The sequence below is a fragment of the Diuraphis noxia genome, unplaced genomic scaffold (genome assembly GCF_037042655.1).
Source record: "Diuraphis noxia isolate RWA-SAM2 unplaced genomic scaffold, SU_Dnox_SAM2 contig0003, whole genome shotgun sequence".
NCBI classification, from domain to species: domain Eukaryota; kingdom Metazoa; phylum Arthropoda; class Insecta; order Hemiptera; family Aphididae; genus Diuraphis; species Diuraphis noxia.
In genome coordinates this window covers 25,218,734-25,237,051 of record NW_028301713.1, presented here as the reverse complement: position 1 = coordinate 25,237,051, position 18,318 = coordinate 25,218,734, and the positions used below count along the sequence as shown (strand labels likewise).

Sequence of the window (18,318 nt, the reverse complement as noted above, 5' to 3'; positions counted from 1 at the left end):
CGCGGAAATTAAGATTTCTGGATCTCACCGGTGCACGCATTTAGCAGAAAAATATATGATTTTAGATGGTTTTCGAGCAGACTTCGAATTACTTCGTTTTACAAAACATCGTGCACTCGTCATAATTCAATATACCATTAAGGTATTTGATAACTCCAAGGTAGTAGCAGATTCGCCGATCTCATCATATTATTCTGTAACTCTGTTTACCCGCGAGTAGTTGTATATAATCAAACAAAACTAGAAAATTTTTCTTGGTCGAACCGTTCTGAATTTCGACATAACCAGTGTTTATTTCAGACCTTCTATCCCGGGGGGAGGGGGGTATCGTAAATTTTCAAGGGGGTATGTCTTAGAATTATATAATTAAGAGAAGTAAAAATATTATTTTAAGTTCAATTTATTGATATCAGATTGATACTTAATAATTTAAGTTATTAAGGTATTATTTTTTTTCTAAGAATACATAAATTATTAATAATCTTATTTTGATTAATTATATGGAAAAAAAAAATATAACACACATTTACTATACATACATTACTTATACATTATACTATATTATTAATAATACACCAATATGAGCTTAAGTCATATACATTTTAATATTTATTATGTTTATTAAATTAAATTAAACGAATCCGGCGATGCTTTTGACGTGCATACAATTACCTCATTTACAGTATCTTCAGTAGCCAGCAGGACATCAATACGGTCGATTTTCAAAGTTGATAATAAAAATTATCAACAAAAATTATCTGTTGTAATAATATATTCTAGACTGAAGCCTAGAATTATTTTTAAAAAATAATTAAGTTTTTCCTCGGAATGACCTCCAACACATATCATCTTTCTCACAATCCCGACAAGACGCTGCTGCGAGCATGAAACGTATCTTGGTTATATTTATTTATTTTTGAAACGATTATTCGTTACCTTACCCGCTTTATATCATTTAATTTGCATAAATTTTTATCATTAAAAATGATTATCAAACGAACCAATCATACAAATATTCTGGATTCAACACTGATTTACTTTATTATTAAATAAATTTCTACGTAATTTGGTTTCATTGAATATAATATCTGCATTAAAATCTCCTATAAGAGATAATAATAGGTTATCAAACATTGAGGATTTGTTGTACTTAATACGTTGTATTGTTTTTCAATAAAACATTCATATCTTTCTAATTTTCAGAACTTACCTACCTAGGCTACAAATTTATACCTAAGTATCCAAAGACCATAGAGAAAAATAGGTTATATTTAATTTAATTTTTAAAAATAAAGAATTTAATCAAATATATGGTTTCACTATTTTGTTTTGTTCTATTACTACCGAACAAAATAACACATATTATGTGTGATAATGAATAAGTGTAAATTTGTTAATACAATTAATGTTTCAAATATGATTAATAGCTTAAGAGTGATAAAACATTTTTCATCAGAAAATTATTTTACTTACTTTTAGCCTATGATATGTAGATAATTTTTTGTTTGTCGTTGTAATTTTATATTTTTGTGAGCTTATTAGATTAATCGTATTTTACAGGTAACTAATTAATAGGTATAAATCAATTTTTTGAATAATTACCTAATAAAGTAACTCAAATATTTTTCAATTTAAAACCACCTATTTTCTTATTTTATATCACATTTTAAGTCATCATGATATGATCCCTAGTCAGCAATTCATAATAGTAGCAGATAATTCACATAATATATTATAAAATGTGTGATATAAGATGAATTCTAATTAAATGGTCTAATGTGTAAAATTTATATATAACTAATTAATTTAAATTTAATAAAAATTATCTGTGATAAAAAACTGTACTAACAAATTAATAATGTAATTTCTATGGATATTAATATTATTGGTATCGATGTCACCTCATTGGCGCGTCGCGTCAAATCGTAGGTATATAGGCATAATATTTACTGCATGGTTTCATTTTCATTATATATATTTACGGAATTACCCACCGCAATACATCGTTAAAAACTATTTTGACAAAAATAGTATAGATACTCTGGTTTATGAGACCTGTTAGATCGAGGCGTTACCAACTGCAGCAGAACAATATTATACGTACACCACATTTAGAGTGAAAAATACAGAATTGTATATTCTTGTTTGATGGTGAAATCTAGATCTAAGAGGCACATAGGCGCGATTTCAGCTTTGACTTTGGAGGAGGACTATCCAAATATAAATCAAACAGACCCGCCCGGGATAATCTGACTATACCGGTAAAATACGATTGAGAACGTTATTTTTGGTAACACAATAAATTGAGAACGCTCAATATTTTAATTTTATTTTCAACGTTGCCAAATTTAATCGAACAATAATTTGAACACGATAATCGACTATCAAATGATAAAGAATGTTATGTATGGTATGTAGCAAATAAAAGTTCTAATAATTTATTAAAATATATAGAGTATGTTTGATTATGCTATCCCGCTTTAACTAATTCATATAGGTAACTCATTTGTCATAAACTCATAACATATTTATTACATTTTGTATACATATTTTTATAATGTTCTACATATTTACTTTTTTTTACATAATATATAATACATAATCTTATAATTCTACATTTTTTTCATTTTTAAACATATTTATATAACATATGATTTTCTTCAAGAATATTTGTTAAATGATAAATAGTAAATGATATAGCAACGTTTCACGTAAATTCGTTCTCAATAGTGACCTTTTTTGGGGTGAGCGGTAAGTTCTTTGTTATTTTTAAGTGTTCTCAATCGTTTGGTCAAAAAGGTAAAATGTTCTCAATCGTTCGATAGCCGACTATACTAGTATAATTTAAACAGGTCGTTAATTATACGCTAGGATATTTTGACCCCCGTTCAAAACACATTTTTACAGGGGGGTAAAAATATCCTATATCAGAGATGGCAAACCTTTTGATAACTGCGGGTCAAATCAAAATGTTTGGTTTGATTTTATTTGCCTGTCAGAAACTTTTCAGGCCTTGTTTTTGCCTAAAAAATAATTCAATTAAATCTAGAAACATGATTTTATTTGTTGTTAAGTATATAATATATTTAAACTTAACAGAATTTACTATTAACTAATACATATTAATATAAACACATATTTTTTTTAATTACAAAAATTAGTTTTTAATGAGAAATCTGTTGCTGCATATTTCCAGCTAGGATTATGATTTAGAGATTATAATTTAATACATGCTGCACTAATATTTTTGATTTTTTACGATATAATATTACAATAATTAGTTCAAATTAATTTCAAATTATCAGTAATATTTTTGGAAGTGAAGCAAAAATTATAAATTATATTTAAGTTTACGTGTTAGTGAAATAATGCTTGAGTGTCACAGGGTGACATGAGTGACATAGGTTCGCCATCCCTGTCCTATATGAATTCACCTGGGAGGTAAATATATCCTAGTATAATTTAAATAAAGTTTAATTTACCTAGTATAATTTAAATAAAGTTTAATTTATTCCGGTATATTTTTACCGGCGGTAAAATTAACCTAGCAAATTTTTACCTGTGGTAAATTTAACCTAGGATAATTTTACGTTTACCCCTCTTGTAAATTTACCGAGGGTATAAATATCCTAGGTTTTCTTTACCCCCGGTAAATATATCCTAGGTTAATTTTACCCCCAGCAAAAATATTCTAGTAAATTTTTATAGGGAGGGAGGGTTAAAAATATCCAGGGATAAAAATCACTATCTAGTTTGGTTATAAATGTAGTTTTTACCACACAATATTCTGTGTTTTCACTACTGATTCCTGAACACGGATTTAAATTTTATACAAATTTCGGAGAGATGTTTAAAATATGAATAGACAATTTTCCGAGTATTACGTAGAGCGGTAAAATAATTAATACAATTGGTACCTACAGTAGTGAAACACGTCTTGTTAGTTATTACAATACACTGTTTTCCATGTAATTTAATAATTATATTTTTATATTTTGATTGAAAATCCATTAAATAAAAAGCAGAGCAACAAGAAAATGTAATAACACTATTGTAATTGAATCTCTATAACATTATTAGTAATAATAATTGTAAATTATTAATGCCTAAATCTGGGTTTTATGTTCATAAATCATAATTTAAAACAACATGATAAAGAATAAACTGCATAACTGCATCCATGAGAATTGAGAGGTAAGCCTCATGGACATCTGTATGACGATGATTATTAAGCCGTTTCAAGTCGTTCACTAATCACTAACAACATAAAATAAACATATTATATTTATATGTAACACTGGATTTTCAATCGCATACTTGAATCTACAATTAACTACTTAACAAATAATTTCTCAGTTAATTGTTGTAATATTTGATTTTGTATATCCTTGAGCTGAGAAATTAGAATTAAAAAAAAAAATGAGGAGAATGTAAAATTGTATTTCATGCGTGTGTATCATTAAACAAATCTAGTTTATAATGTAGAGGTGATATAGTATAAATATAGAACAATTGTAATTTATTAAATAAAATCATATATTATCTAAATCTGTCTAGAAACTTATAACATTGTTATATTTATTAAAGTACATTTAAAAATAAAAATTATATTATATAAATAATTATTATTTATTAACAGTGAATTTAAATACTTCTTATATAGTAAACTCTTGTAATAATAAAATGTATTTATACAATAATCAACAAGAGTAGTATCTAGTAAATATATCTAAAAATAAAAACATAATCATATTACATAGTTTCAATGAAAAGTTTAATTATAAACGGTTCTATTAAATTACTTGTGATTTATACCCGTGTATTATAATAAGGTTAACAATTATAGCTTTTTCAATAATAAACCAAATACGCAATTGAATGTAATACTTGAGATTTATACATTTTGCTGCACTACCCTAATAGAAAAATTCCGCAATTAATGCTTGTGATTTTATTAAAATTATACGTACTAGTTTCTTTCTACTTACGGAGATGAGAACCTTTTACAATATTCGTACGGATCTCTATAAAAACCTTTAAAAAAATTAAATTAAAAAATGTAATTATCAGTTTTATACAATATTATAGTACTGATTCATATACCATAGTTTTATATCATAATATATAATAATAATAATGAATTTTACATACCTAAAATGTTATCTGGTTCATATTCCATAATAAAATCATTCAGTGGACCTGAAATGATTTAAATTATGTTTAGGTAAGATGTTTGTTATTACTTTATAATTGTTACATTTTATATTTAAACAAAAAATAGGCGGGTAAGTCGTGGATGTCGCTCTGCTGTACAGTAGGTTTTACAAGTGGGTTACTGTAATGAATGGAATTAAATTTGAATCCAATGATATTATATCATTGTATATACGAAAAACGATTCTGAGCGAAGACGGTTTATCTGTCTAGGATATTTTATAGATAATTAAAAATTTTCAAATCTTAGATTTAAAAAGAAAAGTTTTTATGAATTTCTAGTTTGAAATAATTTGCGAATTTTCGTGATTTTCGTGATTTTTACATATGTTTCAAAATTCAAACTTTGAATGCTTGTAAAAAAAAATTGTGAATACGCATTTCTTTTATTTTTCAAGTGCTATTGTAAAAATATGATAGGAGCCATGTCTTAAATTTTCAAGCTTTGCTACCGAACAAATAAATTTTTATTGATATTTATAGAAAAAAAACTATAAAAGTTGAAATATTAAAATGTCCGTAAACAGCTCAAAACAAATCTAAATATTATCAAATATAGAAAATGCCTATATAAACATTCAGTGAAAATTTCAAGTATCTGCGGTCATTTGTTTTAGAGTTACACCAAAATAAGAAAATCACTAAATGTGAAATCCAGTGAAAATTCAATGTTGTAAAAAGTTAATTTTCAAATGCTCATAAAAATTTAATTTGAATTTTCGATGAACTTTTTATTTGTGATAAAGATTGACAAACTTGTAAGGAATCTTGTATTAAATTTTCAAATCTTAGAATTAAAAAGAAAATTTTTTATGAATTTCTAGTTTAAAATAATTTGTGAATTTTCGTGATTTTTACATAATATGTTGTCAAAATTCAAACTTTTAATGCTTATAAAAAAGAATTGTGACTATGTATTTCTTTTATTTTGCAACTGCTATTGTAAAAATATGTTAGGAGCTTTGTATCAAATTTTAAAATTTTAGAATTAAAAAGAAAAACTTTGATGAATGATAATTTGAACATTGCCGTAATTTTTACGTATTTGTAGTCAATATTTGAACTTCAAATGCTAATAAAAAAAAATTGTGCCTATGTATTCTTATAATTTTTTAATCACTATAAGAATCATTTAATTTGAACGTATTTAGTCAAAATTTGAACTTTAAATGCTTATAAAAAAAAATCGTGCTTACGTATTTTTAATATTTTTTAACTGCTATTGTTACAAAGTTTTAGCTCAAAACAAATCTAAATATTTTTTAAATTTTATCAAATATATAAAATACCTATATAAACATTTAGTCAAAATTTCAAGTATCTGCGGTCATTTGTTTTAGAGTTACACCAAAATAAAGAAAATACACCAAAATCGCTAAAAGTAAAAATCCATTGTTGTAAAAATTTAAATTTCAAATGCTCATAAAAATTTAATTTGAATTTCCGGTGGACTTTTATGCTGCTATTGTAACAATATGTTAAGAGCCTTGTATTAAATTTTTAAGCTTTTCTGGCTAACAAATAAATTTTTATCAATATTAATTTTAAAAAAACTAATAATGATCGAAAATTTCAAATGCCTATGAATAGTTCAACTTAAGTGAAACATTTTTGAAAATTGCATGGTGGATAGAATATACTTATATAAACATTCGGTGAAAATTTCATGTATCTATGGTCATTTTTTTTTAAATTACATCAAAAACCAAAATCGATTTTGTCGAAAAATGAGTGTGCGTAAAATTTCCCGTTTTTCCCTTAATTTTTAGTTTGTTTTTCTCGATTATTTAGAAAAGTATTAAGAATTTTTCAATTTTTACCCCCCAAAGTACCAACTAGATTCACTTTCTGATCGAACGAGATACTGAAGTCAAATATCGAAGCACTTTTACTGCCCCAAAACGTGATGACAGACACAAAAAAAATAAAAAATAAAAAATAAAAACATACATCATGGTAAAATCAATACATTCAACGCTCCGCTCAGAATCTAAAATGATACACGCAGTAATAAATACTGTTACGAACCTATAAAATATGTACGAGATACCACGCAATTGTGATATAAAATAAGTATTGACTATGACTAAAACTAATAAGCCATTAATATCAAAACCGTGCGGATGTCACTAATAAGAACGTGATGAATAAAATATAAAATTGGTTAAATTATAAAAGTGTTTTCACACGTCCCTTCTTATAAATGACTGTAGACCCGTGTGAGAGTATACGAAACGGTCAGCATATTAAGTTGAATCACAAGACCGAATGTCGACATGTAACAGGAAAGTCACCACCGATCCTAAGGACCAAATCATATATAAGAGAGGCCGGAGAGACGGGGACAAGAGCTCGTCAGAAAGTTTTTAAAATGTGAGCCAGACGGTTTTTAAAATGTGATCCAGACGGTTCTTAAATGTGAGCTAGATGGTTAGGGATATTCAAGACACTCAGAGGCAGGTCGTAACACCATCACTCATTGTCTTTTATATCATTATTTCAGAGTCAGGTCGTAACACCGCTCACCAATACCTTATGGCTTACTACATAGTCATTTTGTATCAAGTTTAAACGTAAAATAAAGATATTGTTACACTTATACATCAGTTATATTTTCATTCCTACGTTGATGTATGAATCGACGTTCAGTCGGGCCGTAACAATAAACATGAATATACATGAAGACTTTACAATTTAAATTTGTTATTGGCAGAAAAACAAAATTATAAATAATTATAAATTATAGTTAGGTATAGATCATTGATAATAATTATTAATTACTCACGATACTTATTTTCTTCATCATTTTCATTGGCTTCCAGTGCTCGCTCTAATATAAAAAATAATTGATGGTATTATTTACTGTAGCATAAGCTCGTAAAAACGCATACTATAAACCTACAGGTATATGTATAGTAAAAACACAGAAAGGAATGTGAAAAACTTGTGATGCTTCTAATACTATTTTAATGGTGTATAATTTTTTGATAATTATTCAGAGAAAGATTTCCTTAAGTGGATTCGATATCACGATTTTCTGTCTTTGTCTAACACAAAGAATTTTAACAGTGTTCTCTGCCAAACGTATATAAAGTGAAGCGATAAGATTTCTGAAAACAAATTCGAATTTTTCGTCAAGTATACTTTAGATCAACTTCCGCACATTTTTTAATTATTTAAATTTTATCTTTTGTGATATTTTTAATATAACGTTTTTAGAAATAGATAATATCAATAGTGTGAGGAAGTCAATCTTTAGTAGTCTTGTCGATCAAAAATCAATACATTCATTGCTCCGTTCAGAATCTAAAATACTGTATGGGTATTTAAAAGAAATTGTTTTAATCAAAAATAAAGTAGTAAAATATTGTAACATTATAGTACGCTTGGTACCTAATTTAATTTTGATAAAAACCCATACAGAGTTGATTGGATTTTCCCTTTTACTGTTCAAAATGACTCCATTGACCGGTATGTGAATCTAATAAACGAACTTTTTATAGTGTGTTAGTATACTTGCGGTACAGTGATCACTGTCTCGCCGTCGAGTGACATCACAATGAGTGGACATCGCTTTTTGGGCAGTACTGGCTGTCTGGAGAGTGAGAGGCCGCCGCCCTCAACCCGGGCATGGGAGAAACCTACGGGTGCCCATTAGAAATTCTGCCAAATAAGCGTCCAACTCACGGACATAAGTGCCATATGCAAAAATAAAAGTATATGTCCAAATCGGAACCAGTAGATTTGAGTCTATAATACATGAATGAGTCAATTAACTGTGGGTTTAATATGCAGCGACCAATATAATTATATTTATATTTTAATTTTGCCAAGATTTATTTTATTGGATGTTATTTACATTTCGTAATACAGCAATTCAATCATAAGAAATCCTGTTACCATTTATTACTTGAGTCATTAGCCTTTAAGTACACACACACACATCTCTTTACCACATAGCTCACTAAGATTTTCACGACGAATTCAACCAATGGTAATGAGCTATAACACATATAATATATACAGTATGCACACAAAAATACGACGGTCGGTATGTGTGATTAGCTATATGCTACTAAGAATCTCGGTAACCGGGCGCATGACCTATTATTGTTCGTTCCCGAACAGCAAAAATGGGTACAATTTATTATAAAATAATATTTCATAGTGAATCACTTCCCTATTTCCCCGATGCAGAATTATGATAATATAATATGTATATCTATTAAATTATTTTTAAATAACTAAACAAATGTAATAATTTAACCACGTGATATCCGTTAGGTATAAATTTGGTTTTTCATAATCTAGATACATAGGCAACGTATTATCATCAATCCATATTTTTGTTACCTGTTGAGTATTGTAATACAATTAGTCATATATAAGCACAGTAAAAGTTATAAAATAATTAATTATAAATCTATGAATAACTCATTATGTTAACTTACTTAAACTTGACATAATTGATTGAATGTCCGTCGAAATTTTGAAATTTTCGCCTATGAAAATATAATTTATTATAATTATTTGAAATCTCAGTTTGTCATTGTTATATATTTCAAACTAATAAAATACACATACTTGTGTAGTTAATAATAACACAAAACTATATAATAATATTTAAGCTATAACTAATTTAGCCTGATGCAATGAGGTATGTTCCACATTCTCACCTAATGGATCGAATATCTAACCAAAATATTCCACTCGATGTATCTATAGAGTATAAAATCCCAATGGCTATCAGATGTGTCGATAAGTCAATGATATTCAACTAAGATTCGAAATTAATTAATAGCCAATTTAAAAAGAAAATTTACTCATGGATCATAACTCAATGGCCCCTAGAACTTAGGTGTGGTAATATAAACATAAGTCAGTGGCAACAAAAATTTGTTTAAAATATTTTGTATTATTTTGGGCATTTGACTCGCATGAGTAATACACATTACACTACATAGTTAATAAAAGTATTATCATACGACATATACACATCATGAGCAGGAGACATAAACAATAAAAATACTAATCAAAATTAACAAATCAATTACAAAATCGAAATTAAACCATATGAATCAATTATTTGTAAGTCAGCTTCGTATTCAACACTTAAACCAATAAATAGACTCAACAAGAGTGTATATGTTACATTGTTACATACAATGTCCGGAATTGTATATTTCGCAATTTGTACAGTGATTTTTGTACACATAGCGAATTGTACAATGTTGCTGTACAAAGTAACTATAGATTGTACAAGTTTCATTATACAATTCGCTATGTGTACAATAATCACTGTACAAATTACGAAATTTACCTTCATTGTAAATATTCAAAATTTAAAAACATAAATTACAATATAATAATTAACTGATGTATTTTCAAAGTATTTTCTTAACAAATATTACATATTAGTATATCATATATAATTCGATACACCTTGTCTTTACGTATTAGTATATTACAATCATCGAACAAATTACAAAATTTAAAAACATATTATAATAATTACAAATCGTAAGTATAAAACTACATATTACTGTACAGTGTACACAGTACACATTGTGATATGAAATAAAATACGTGAATCTATAATAAGATGTATAATTTCATCTCGTATAGTCGTATGAGTTGTTTTTCCCACGTTATGTGGAATCTAACATATTAGTAAAGGTATAATGCAATAAAAATTATAAAGTTTATATAAACGACTTTACGACAGGTACTGTCGTTGAGTCGTTCAGAAATACAATTTAAACAGATTTTAATACGGACTAGTACATTGTAATCGGAAATGCTGCAATATTTCAACTTATATTAGTGTGATTATAGTATTATACAATCGGGCAAAATGAGTGAATTTGAAAATAATATTAATTTAAAATTTTTTTTTTATATGATATACTTATATGCAATATTTGTTAAGAAAATACTTTTAAAACATACCACTAATTATATTGTAAACTATAAAACTTTATATCAAAATATCCAGTATTTCTATTTATTTGTTAATAATAGTAATAGTAATCTTGTGAATTGAACAATGAAGGTACATTTCGAAATTTGTACAATAATTATTGTACACATCGCGAATTGTATAATGAAACTTGTGCAATCTAGTTACTTTGTACAACTGCATTGTACAATTCGCGATGTGTACACAAATCACTGTACAAATTGCGAAATGTACAATTCCGGACATTGTATGTAACATAATATATAAAGATCAGCTTTAGAGGCTTTCCGTAATTGTTGAATTTGTCACATATAAACGTAGCTGATAAACCTATACCTGATATAAAAAATATTGAAACATCTCTTAAATACGCTAGACTATAGCGTATTAATGACGTATCATATTTAGCTAGAAACATTTTATCCGATCCAACCATAAACAATACACAAAAGAAAATGAAAAAATACGAAAAACTGAAGGTATTGAATTATAATATTCTGCTGTGACACATCATAAAAGAATATATTATAAAAGGGTAGATGTAAAGTATGATATAATAACAGGAATACATAGTTTGAAAGATATGGTGCTTGTAATGTTATTATAATGTTATAAAATCTCGTATCTGATAATAATATCTGTATTGTACAAATCACAATACGTATGGGAACGACACGATGCAAAAACATCAATTTAGGTACAGGCCACTTATGATTATTGTGGTCTAAAAATATTTTTAAAACTAGCCCCTATTGAGAAATGATTTATCATTCTGAATTGTTGTTATATAACATATATTTTGTTGTTATATACGATACGAATACAATTAATTATATTGGATTTCATGGCTAGCTCTCTATTCCTTGATGCATAATTATATTTATATACATAAATAGGGTTCTTTTCAATTAATCAAAAGTAATATTATAACATTTATAACCATGTTATAGCCATTGAGTTTCAATATTCATTGTGACAATCTAACGATTGCCCTAATATGTGTTATCATAATACATATTTGATTATAATATATATGTTGCGTATTTTTATACTTGGATTATCTATTGTAATACATATTTAACAATCTATAACTATGATTTATAATTTTTTTTCATTTTTGAACCGACTACGTCATGGTTTCGTGATTGCTTTCGCATTCTCCCACGAAAACCATACTATATATTACACAATATATAAATAACTATAATATATACTTACAAAATGAGTCTATGTATTTTACAGTATCAGTTACATTTTGAAAATTTTTTTCTGTTGAAAGATAAATTATGTTAATTGATACTTCCAGCTTGGTACTGTTTTTGTACTTCAATCTGTTTAGAGTTGTTTAACTTTACTCTGTTTAATAAGAATAGTAGACGACGGCCGATTTGTGCGCATAGTCGTGGCCGCGACGCACTGGCTCTGCTCTGGCGTGGCTATCACCGGCGGCGACGAAAACTCTTTTCCGCCGTCTACTATTCTTATTTTGAACAGAGAATATACATAATTTTGTACTTTATTATAACATATAAATATAAAATAATATTTAAATTATTATCTAGCCTGATGGACAGGCACAATTAGGGGAGGAGGCTGAGAAGGTATTAACACCTTCCATATTTTTGGTATTTATGTATCAAAACCTCGGATTATTAAAAAAATTCAAAAACAGCTTATCATCAGATACTAGACTACCGTAGTATAAAAAAATATAATTCGAAAATTGCCTCATAGTTGTAAGTGTCTTGAAAATGTAGAACTTATAAGCACCATCAGATGTTTTATTGAAATTACACCTATGACCATCCATCTTCATGTTCCTGTTTATGGATAATTGCAGTACGAAAATGTTCAACAATTCACAAATAATCAAATGTAATAAGGTAACAATATTCTTATATAGTTACTATACCATAAGCGTTAGGTATGGATTTGCTTTGTTAGTAGAAACCTTGTGATATCGCTCTACGTATTATCATTAAGGCCTATTACATATTTGATTAAATGATTAATGTGTATTTGTATGTGTATTACCTTCAGTTATTTTTTTAATCATTTTTATATGAACACAATATACATTATAAAATATTTAAATATAACACTATGTAACTAATTATCTATCCTTACCGATATCCTGTTGCCTTAGAACCGCATCAGTATGGTCGCTAGAATCTTCCTCTATAAAAATATAAGTATTAATAAATAATTAAATAATATTATTATAGTTGTATAATAATTTTTATAAATCTCTGTATTTTACATTGTTTTAAAAAAAACTAATTATTTAATTATTATTGCTGATTAATAACTGCAATGCAAAGTTTATTATAAAACATTTTTAACAACATAAGTAATATAATAACATAACCTAGAATTTATAGGTATTATGAACAAAAGGGAATTAGGTATGTCTAATTTCAACACTCCCCTTCAATTCCCGCATAAAAAAAAAAACTTTATCATATAAACAACAGAAGTATTAGGTAAATGTGTAATCCAATTTTTAACAAATTATTCTTAAATTTACTAGTAGGCAAGGATTTTGTCAGCATATCAGCTCGTTGGTCAGTTGTATGAATGTATTTTAACTACACTATTCCTTCTTGAACTTTTTCTCGAATGTAGGTAGTGATTATATAAGTGATATTTATATCAATATGTTTGGTACGTTTATGATATTCAGGGTTTAATGTTAATTTTATGCAGCTTTGAATATCTTCATAGAGTAATGTAGGTTCACTAACCTAACCACAGAACTCAGAGATTACTGTTTGGGTACCTAATGTTTAAGATTACTACATTATTGATCTCTCATCTTAATTTCCTAGTCAGCTTATATTTTCTACATATAGGTTGCACTTACTTTAGTTCATCGTCGTGCCCAAAATTCACCATAGATGGATTATTGCCTATACTTATTATAGTGCTTTCATATTTCCCTTGGATATCCTACTTAAATGATTAAATTGCAACTAAATCGATTTTAATTTGATGTTAGGTGATTAGCTGTCTTGCTGGGTAATAAAATCTTTCACAAAGATTTCACAAATAATACACTAGACATACACCGCATAAGCATAATCATTCAATCCGACATACGAATGTTGTACATATATTAAAAAAAAAAAAATCAAACTATTTATAAGTAAAATATATTTTCATTAGAAAATATTATAATATAACACTCTAAAAAACTAATAATGTATACTTACTAAATTCTTCCAATATGTAGGTAAAATCATTATCTAGATTTATAAAAAAATAAAATGTATCACGCATCATAGATGAAACTCGGGTTGTAACTGTATTTATTTTTCATTCTATAATTACAACATTCAAATATCCTATGATATTTAAACTATTACCTATTTTAGTATGATGAAACTAAACATGACACTCAATTTTCCATAATGCATTGATATCTAACCAAAATATTTCACTCATTACAATGGATGTCAGGTATTTTGAAAAGTCAACAATATATACAACTTTACTAAGATTCCAAATTAATTAATAGTCAATTTAAAAATACGATTTAGAGACGGATCATAACTCAATAACTTTTAAGACATAATTGGGATATAAACATAAGTCAGCGGCAACAAAAACTTGGTTAAAATTATTATTGTTATTTCGGATAGTCGATTAATACTAATGAGTTATACATATTAAACACAATATATTAATACCTCAATGAACAATTCAATATACATAATATTCCCAATAACAATATAGTATTACCTAAAATAATATCTTACACAATTACTATTGCATTATGTATATGTAACCAATAAATGTATTAACATTATCTCTCAAAATGTAAAAGTAGATTATGCATTAAGCATTATACTATTGACATACCTAGCAATATAATTAAACATGATTGTATTCAGTGGCATATTTTATTATTTACCACATTTTTTGACCAGAACACAAGAGATTTTAAATAAAGACCTACCTACGAATTACCGGTCATGAATAAAATAGTGTTAAGTCATAAAAAAAAACAAATTCAATGTTTACTACAAGCTATAAATGTCTTCAAATTTATATTGAGTTGAAAAACTATTATACTAACATAATTAAAAATATAGGTATGGCATTGATTGACTTTACATAATGATACATTTTTAAATAATTTAACTTTATATATCATACAATTTTGAACATACCCACATCCACAGCATGTGAAGGTTTTATGATGCCATACGTAAACATTTTATCTGTAAAAGTTCAGATAATAATAACAGAAAATATTAATTATTTATATAAATATAATTCTTCTGTACATATAATATATATATTCTATACACATATGAACTCATATCGTAATATTGAAAAACAATGTACCTATACCTATTAATATAATAATTATAAAACTCTAAAAAAGTAAAAGCAATGTTGAATACAATTTTAAGCAAAAACATAATGCGTATTTAATATAATATAATACTCATTTATTGACGAGTTTTTTTTTTTTGAATTGATTGGAATTTTTCGAAGATAAAAATGACAATCTAAAGCATCTTATAGCGGTAGGTGTGGTGTACATCCTTAAAACTCAATATAGTTTTTGTTCTAGAAAAATATTTAAAAAATCACAGGTCCAAAAATATTACTTCCGTAGAGAATTAGCTCGGCATGAATTCCGATTTCCGATCTCGACCTACCTCCAACATTGATGCCCAGTCCAACGTCCAAATTGGGCGGTTAGTGACAATGGAATTTTTGATAATTACGAACAATTTGAAAAAATAAAAATAATGAACGCCGTCCGTACATTTCCAACGCGTGACGACAGTTGGCGTGATCGCAGCGGCACGCCTGTGCATGATGTGATCAAATAGGTAGTATACAAGACATTTACTGTAGGGGCCTTATGGCTTATCGTATTGCTCATCATTAGTATTTAATGGTTATTCGACATTGATTCACTGTCAATACGTGTATAAATAGAAAATATACATTTCAAATTGCAACGAATTGTTATTGATCATCGATATACATAGATTTCGATAAAATATTCAATAATTTAGTCTTCACTAGAAATTATACGTTAAAACAAATACAATAGTCGAATGCAGGGAATGCATGAGGTGGGACCTTAAAGAACCGGTTACAAAACCTAAAACCTTGAAAGAATACTAATAACCTTTATTTTACACTTTTAAAAGACCCTAACAAAAACCGAACCTTCATACAAACCTGAAAAAATGGGCATAGCCGTTTTCGACCAAAAACGTATCCTTCCCCTTTCGGCCGATTCGCTTTTCGACCAAATTTAAAATACATCGATTCTTTTCGACCACAACATAAAATTTATATAATAACACAATCACAATCTATACACAATCGGCACAATACGAATATGAGCTAAGAGAAGGAAGAATGAAATTTTGAATGACTAGGTATTCTAGATAGTGTTTGAAGTATACGAACTTATTTGAATTCTAAACAGTCCTAAGTCTGAATAAATGAGAAGAAAATTGTTTCTGGTTGAATATATCATAATAATTTGAAAAGAGAATTTAACAAGGTTAACATCATCATAAAAGCTGGCGGAAACCAATTCATATATGTTACCTGTATACAACACGGGAACCAACTCGTATGTTACCGTAGACAACCCGGGAACAAATTCGACAATTGGGAACCAATTCGTAGTCGTTCTTTATGTTTGCTCCAATATAAAAAGGTAAAAAGTGCACAATCATTTAGCACCGAGGCCATTGGTACACCCATATAATGCTTAATTTTATATTTTTTACGGGCAAAGTCAGTCAAAAGGTTAAAGATAGATGTGCTTCATTGAAACTTAGGGGGTGTTTATACTTTACACCCTATTTTTTTTTTTATTATTATCTAAATGGTTGGCAATGATTTCATATTTTATTATTTTTTTAATTGCAAATATAAAACAAATCTTTTTTCTGGGCAATGGCGGAAAGCATGGATAATGGATATAGTATAATCATTAATCATACTATTATATATGTACATCGTAGTTTATTATGTGGATACACAGGACGTGATATAATGTATTTGAAACACGGAAAACAAATGCCAAACGAGCATAATATGGTAAAGGTTGAAATTGTCCCGAAACTATAATGTTTTACTAAACGAGTCACATGCAGCTACATAGGTACGATATGTTTTACGTCTTTATTCATTTTGGTTAAAAAATCTGAATACCAAAAACTTTTATAATAAATTACAATTATATAGTAAAAAAATGATCACGTTGAGCGAAATTCAATATATTTATATGAGAAATGTGTGGTATATAATATATCATAGAGTAAAATCTTATTACTTACTATAGCAACTGACAAATTTATCAAATTCTATAAATAAATAAATAGTTAATAAAAAAATTGTTAGATGTTTTACAAACAAGATGAGGGTAAGATAATAAACATCTAATTTATATTATCCATAAATTATATGATTTGTCATAAAATGTAATAAAAATAAAAATTATACTTACTTTTTTTACCATCTTCTACCGTCCAATTCCCTGTAATTCCAATAATACAAAACATAAAAAATATAGCAAATAATGCAATAATGTTAAATTTAACCATGATTATAGATACCAAAAAAATATTAGTAATAATTACAACGGTAAGTGTGATAAATCAAGAATAATATCGAAACTTGCTCAACAACGGTATTTAAGCCATTTAAAAAGTTATTGCGCAAATACAACAAAATGTGTCAGTCCAGTCCAATTGAGTAAACTATTTGAAGAAATATAATAGTAGGTATGAATAATATTTTGATGTTTACCTACATAATACGTTCAGACGTAGTGTATATACTAATAATATTGGTTGTAGAATTCATTAAATTGCTAAAAAATTCAAAAAAAAAATTTAGTTTTCATTTTTTATACTCTGAGTCAATAATTATAGTACGTATGTAAAAAAAAATCCGATTACAATGGCTCAATGCATTTTAAACATAAACCCTATGTATAATCATTATATGTGGCTTTGGAAAATATGGCACAGCAACCATAATTACCAACTTTCGAAAAACAAACATTTTGTATTTTTAATATAGATACAACAGCAAAACGAGTACCCGTAGAAACTTGAAATTTTAACCAAACGTTAACCCTTTTTAAGATTTAATACAAA

At 27.2% G+C, this 18,318-nt stretch overlaps 1 protein-coding gene across 1 annotated transcript; it reads right to left on the bottom strand.

Annotated features, from left to right (window-relative positions):
- Window positions 1-4,630: 4,630 nt before the first annotated feature.
- On the bottom strand, window positions 4,631-17,827 carry LOC149057127 (uncharacterized). The gene is made up of 11 exons (XM_089222076.1): window positions 17,664-17,827; window positions 17,494-17,520; window positions 15,346-15,396; window positions 14,386-14,418; window positions 13,301-13,351; window positions 12,392-12,442; window positions 9,666-9,716; window positions 8,000-8,044; window positions 5,152-5,199; window positions 4,989-5,034; window positions 4,631-4,916 (listed from the first exon to the last, which is right to left on the bottom strand). The coding sequence occupies exons 1-11, from the start codon at window positions 17,758-17,760 to the stop codon at window positions 4,895-4,897; spliced, it is 522 nt and encodes a 173-aa protein (XP_089078202.1). The 5' UTR covers window positions 17,761-17,827; the 3' UTR covers window positions 4,631-4,894.
- Between the last annotated feature and the right edge of the window lie 491 nt (window positions 17,828-18,318).

Excerpts from the sequence above, each read along its gene's own strand:
- LOC149057127 (XM_089222076.1), bottom strand. The coding sequence starts at position 17,760 with ATGGTTAAATTTAACATTATTGCATTATTTGCTATATTTTTTATGTTT. Across the intron at positions 17,521-17,663 it reads GGTAGAAGATGGTAAAAAAA|AATTTGATAAATTTGTCAGT; the intron begins GTAAGTATAATT and ends ATTTATTTATAG. Across the intron at positions 9,717-12,391 it reads AAAATACATAGACTCATTTT|GCGAAAATTTCAAAATTTCG; the intron begins GTAAGTATATAT and ends ATATTTTCATAG.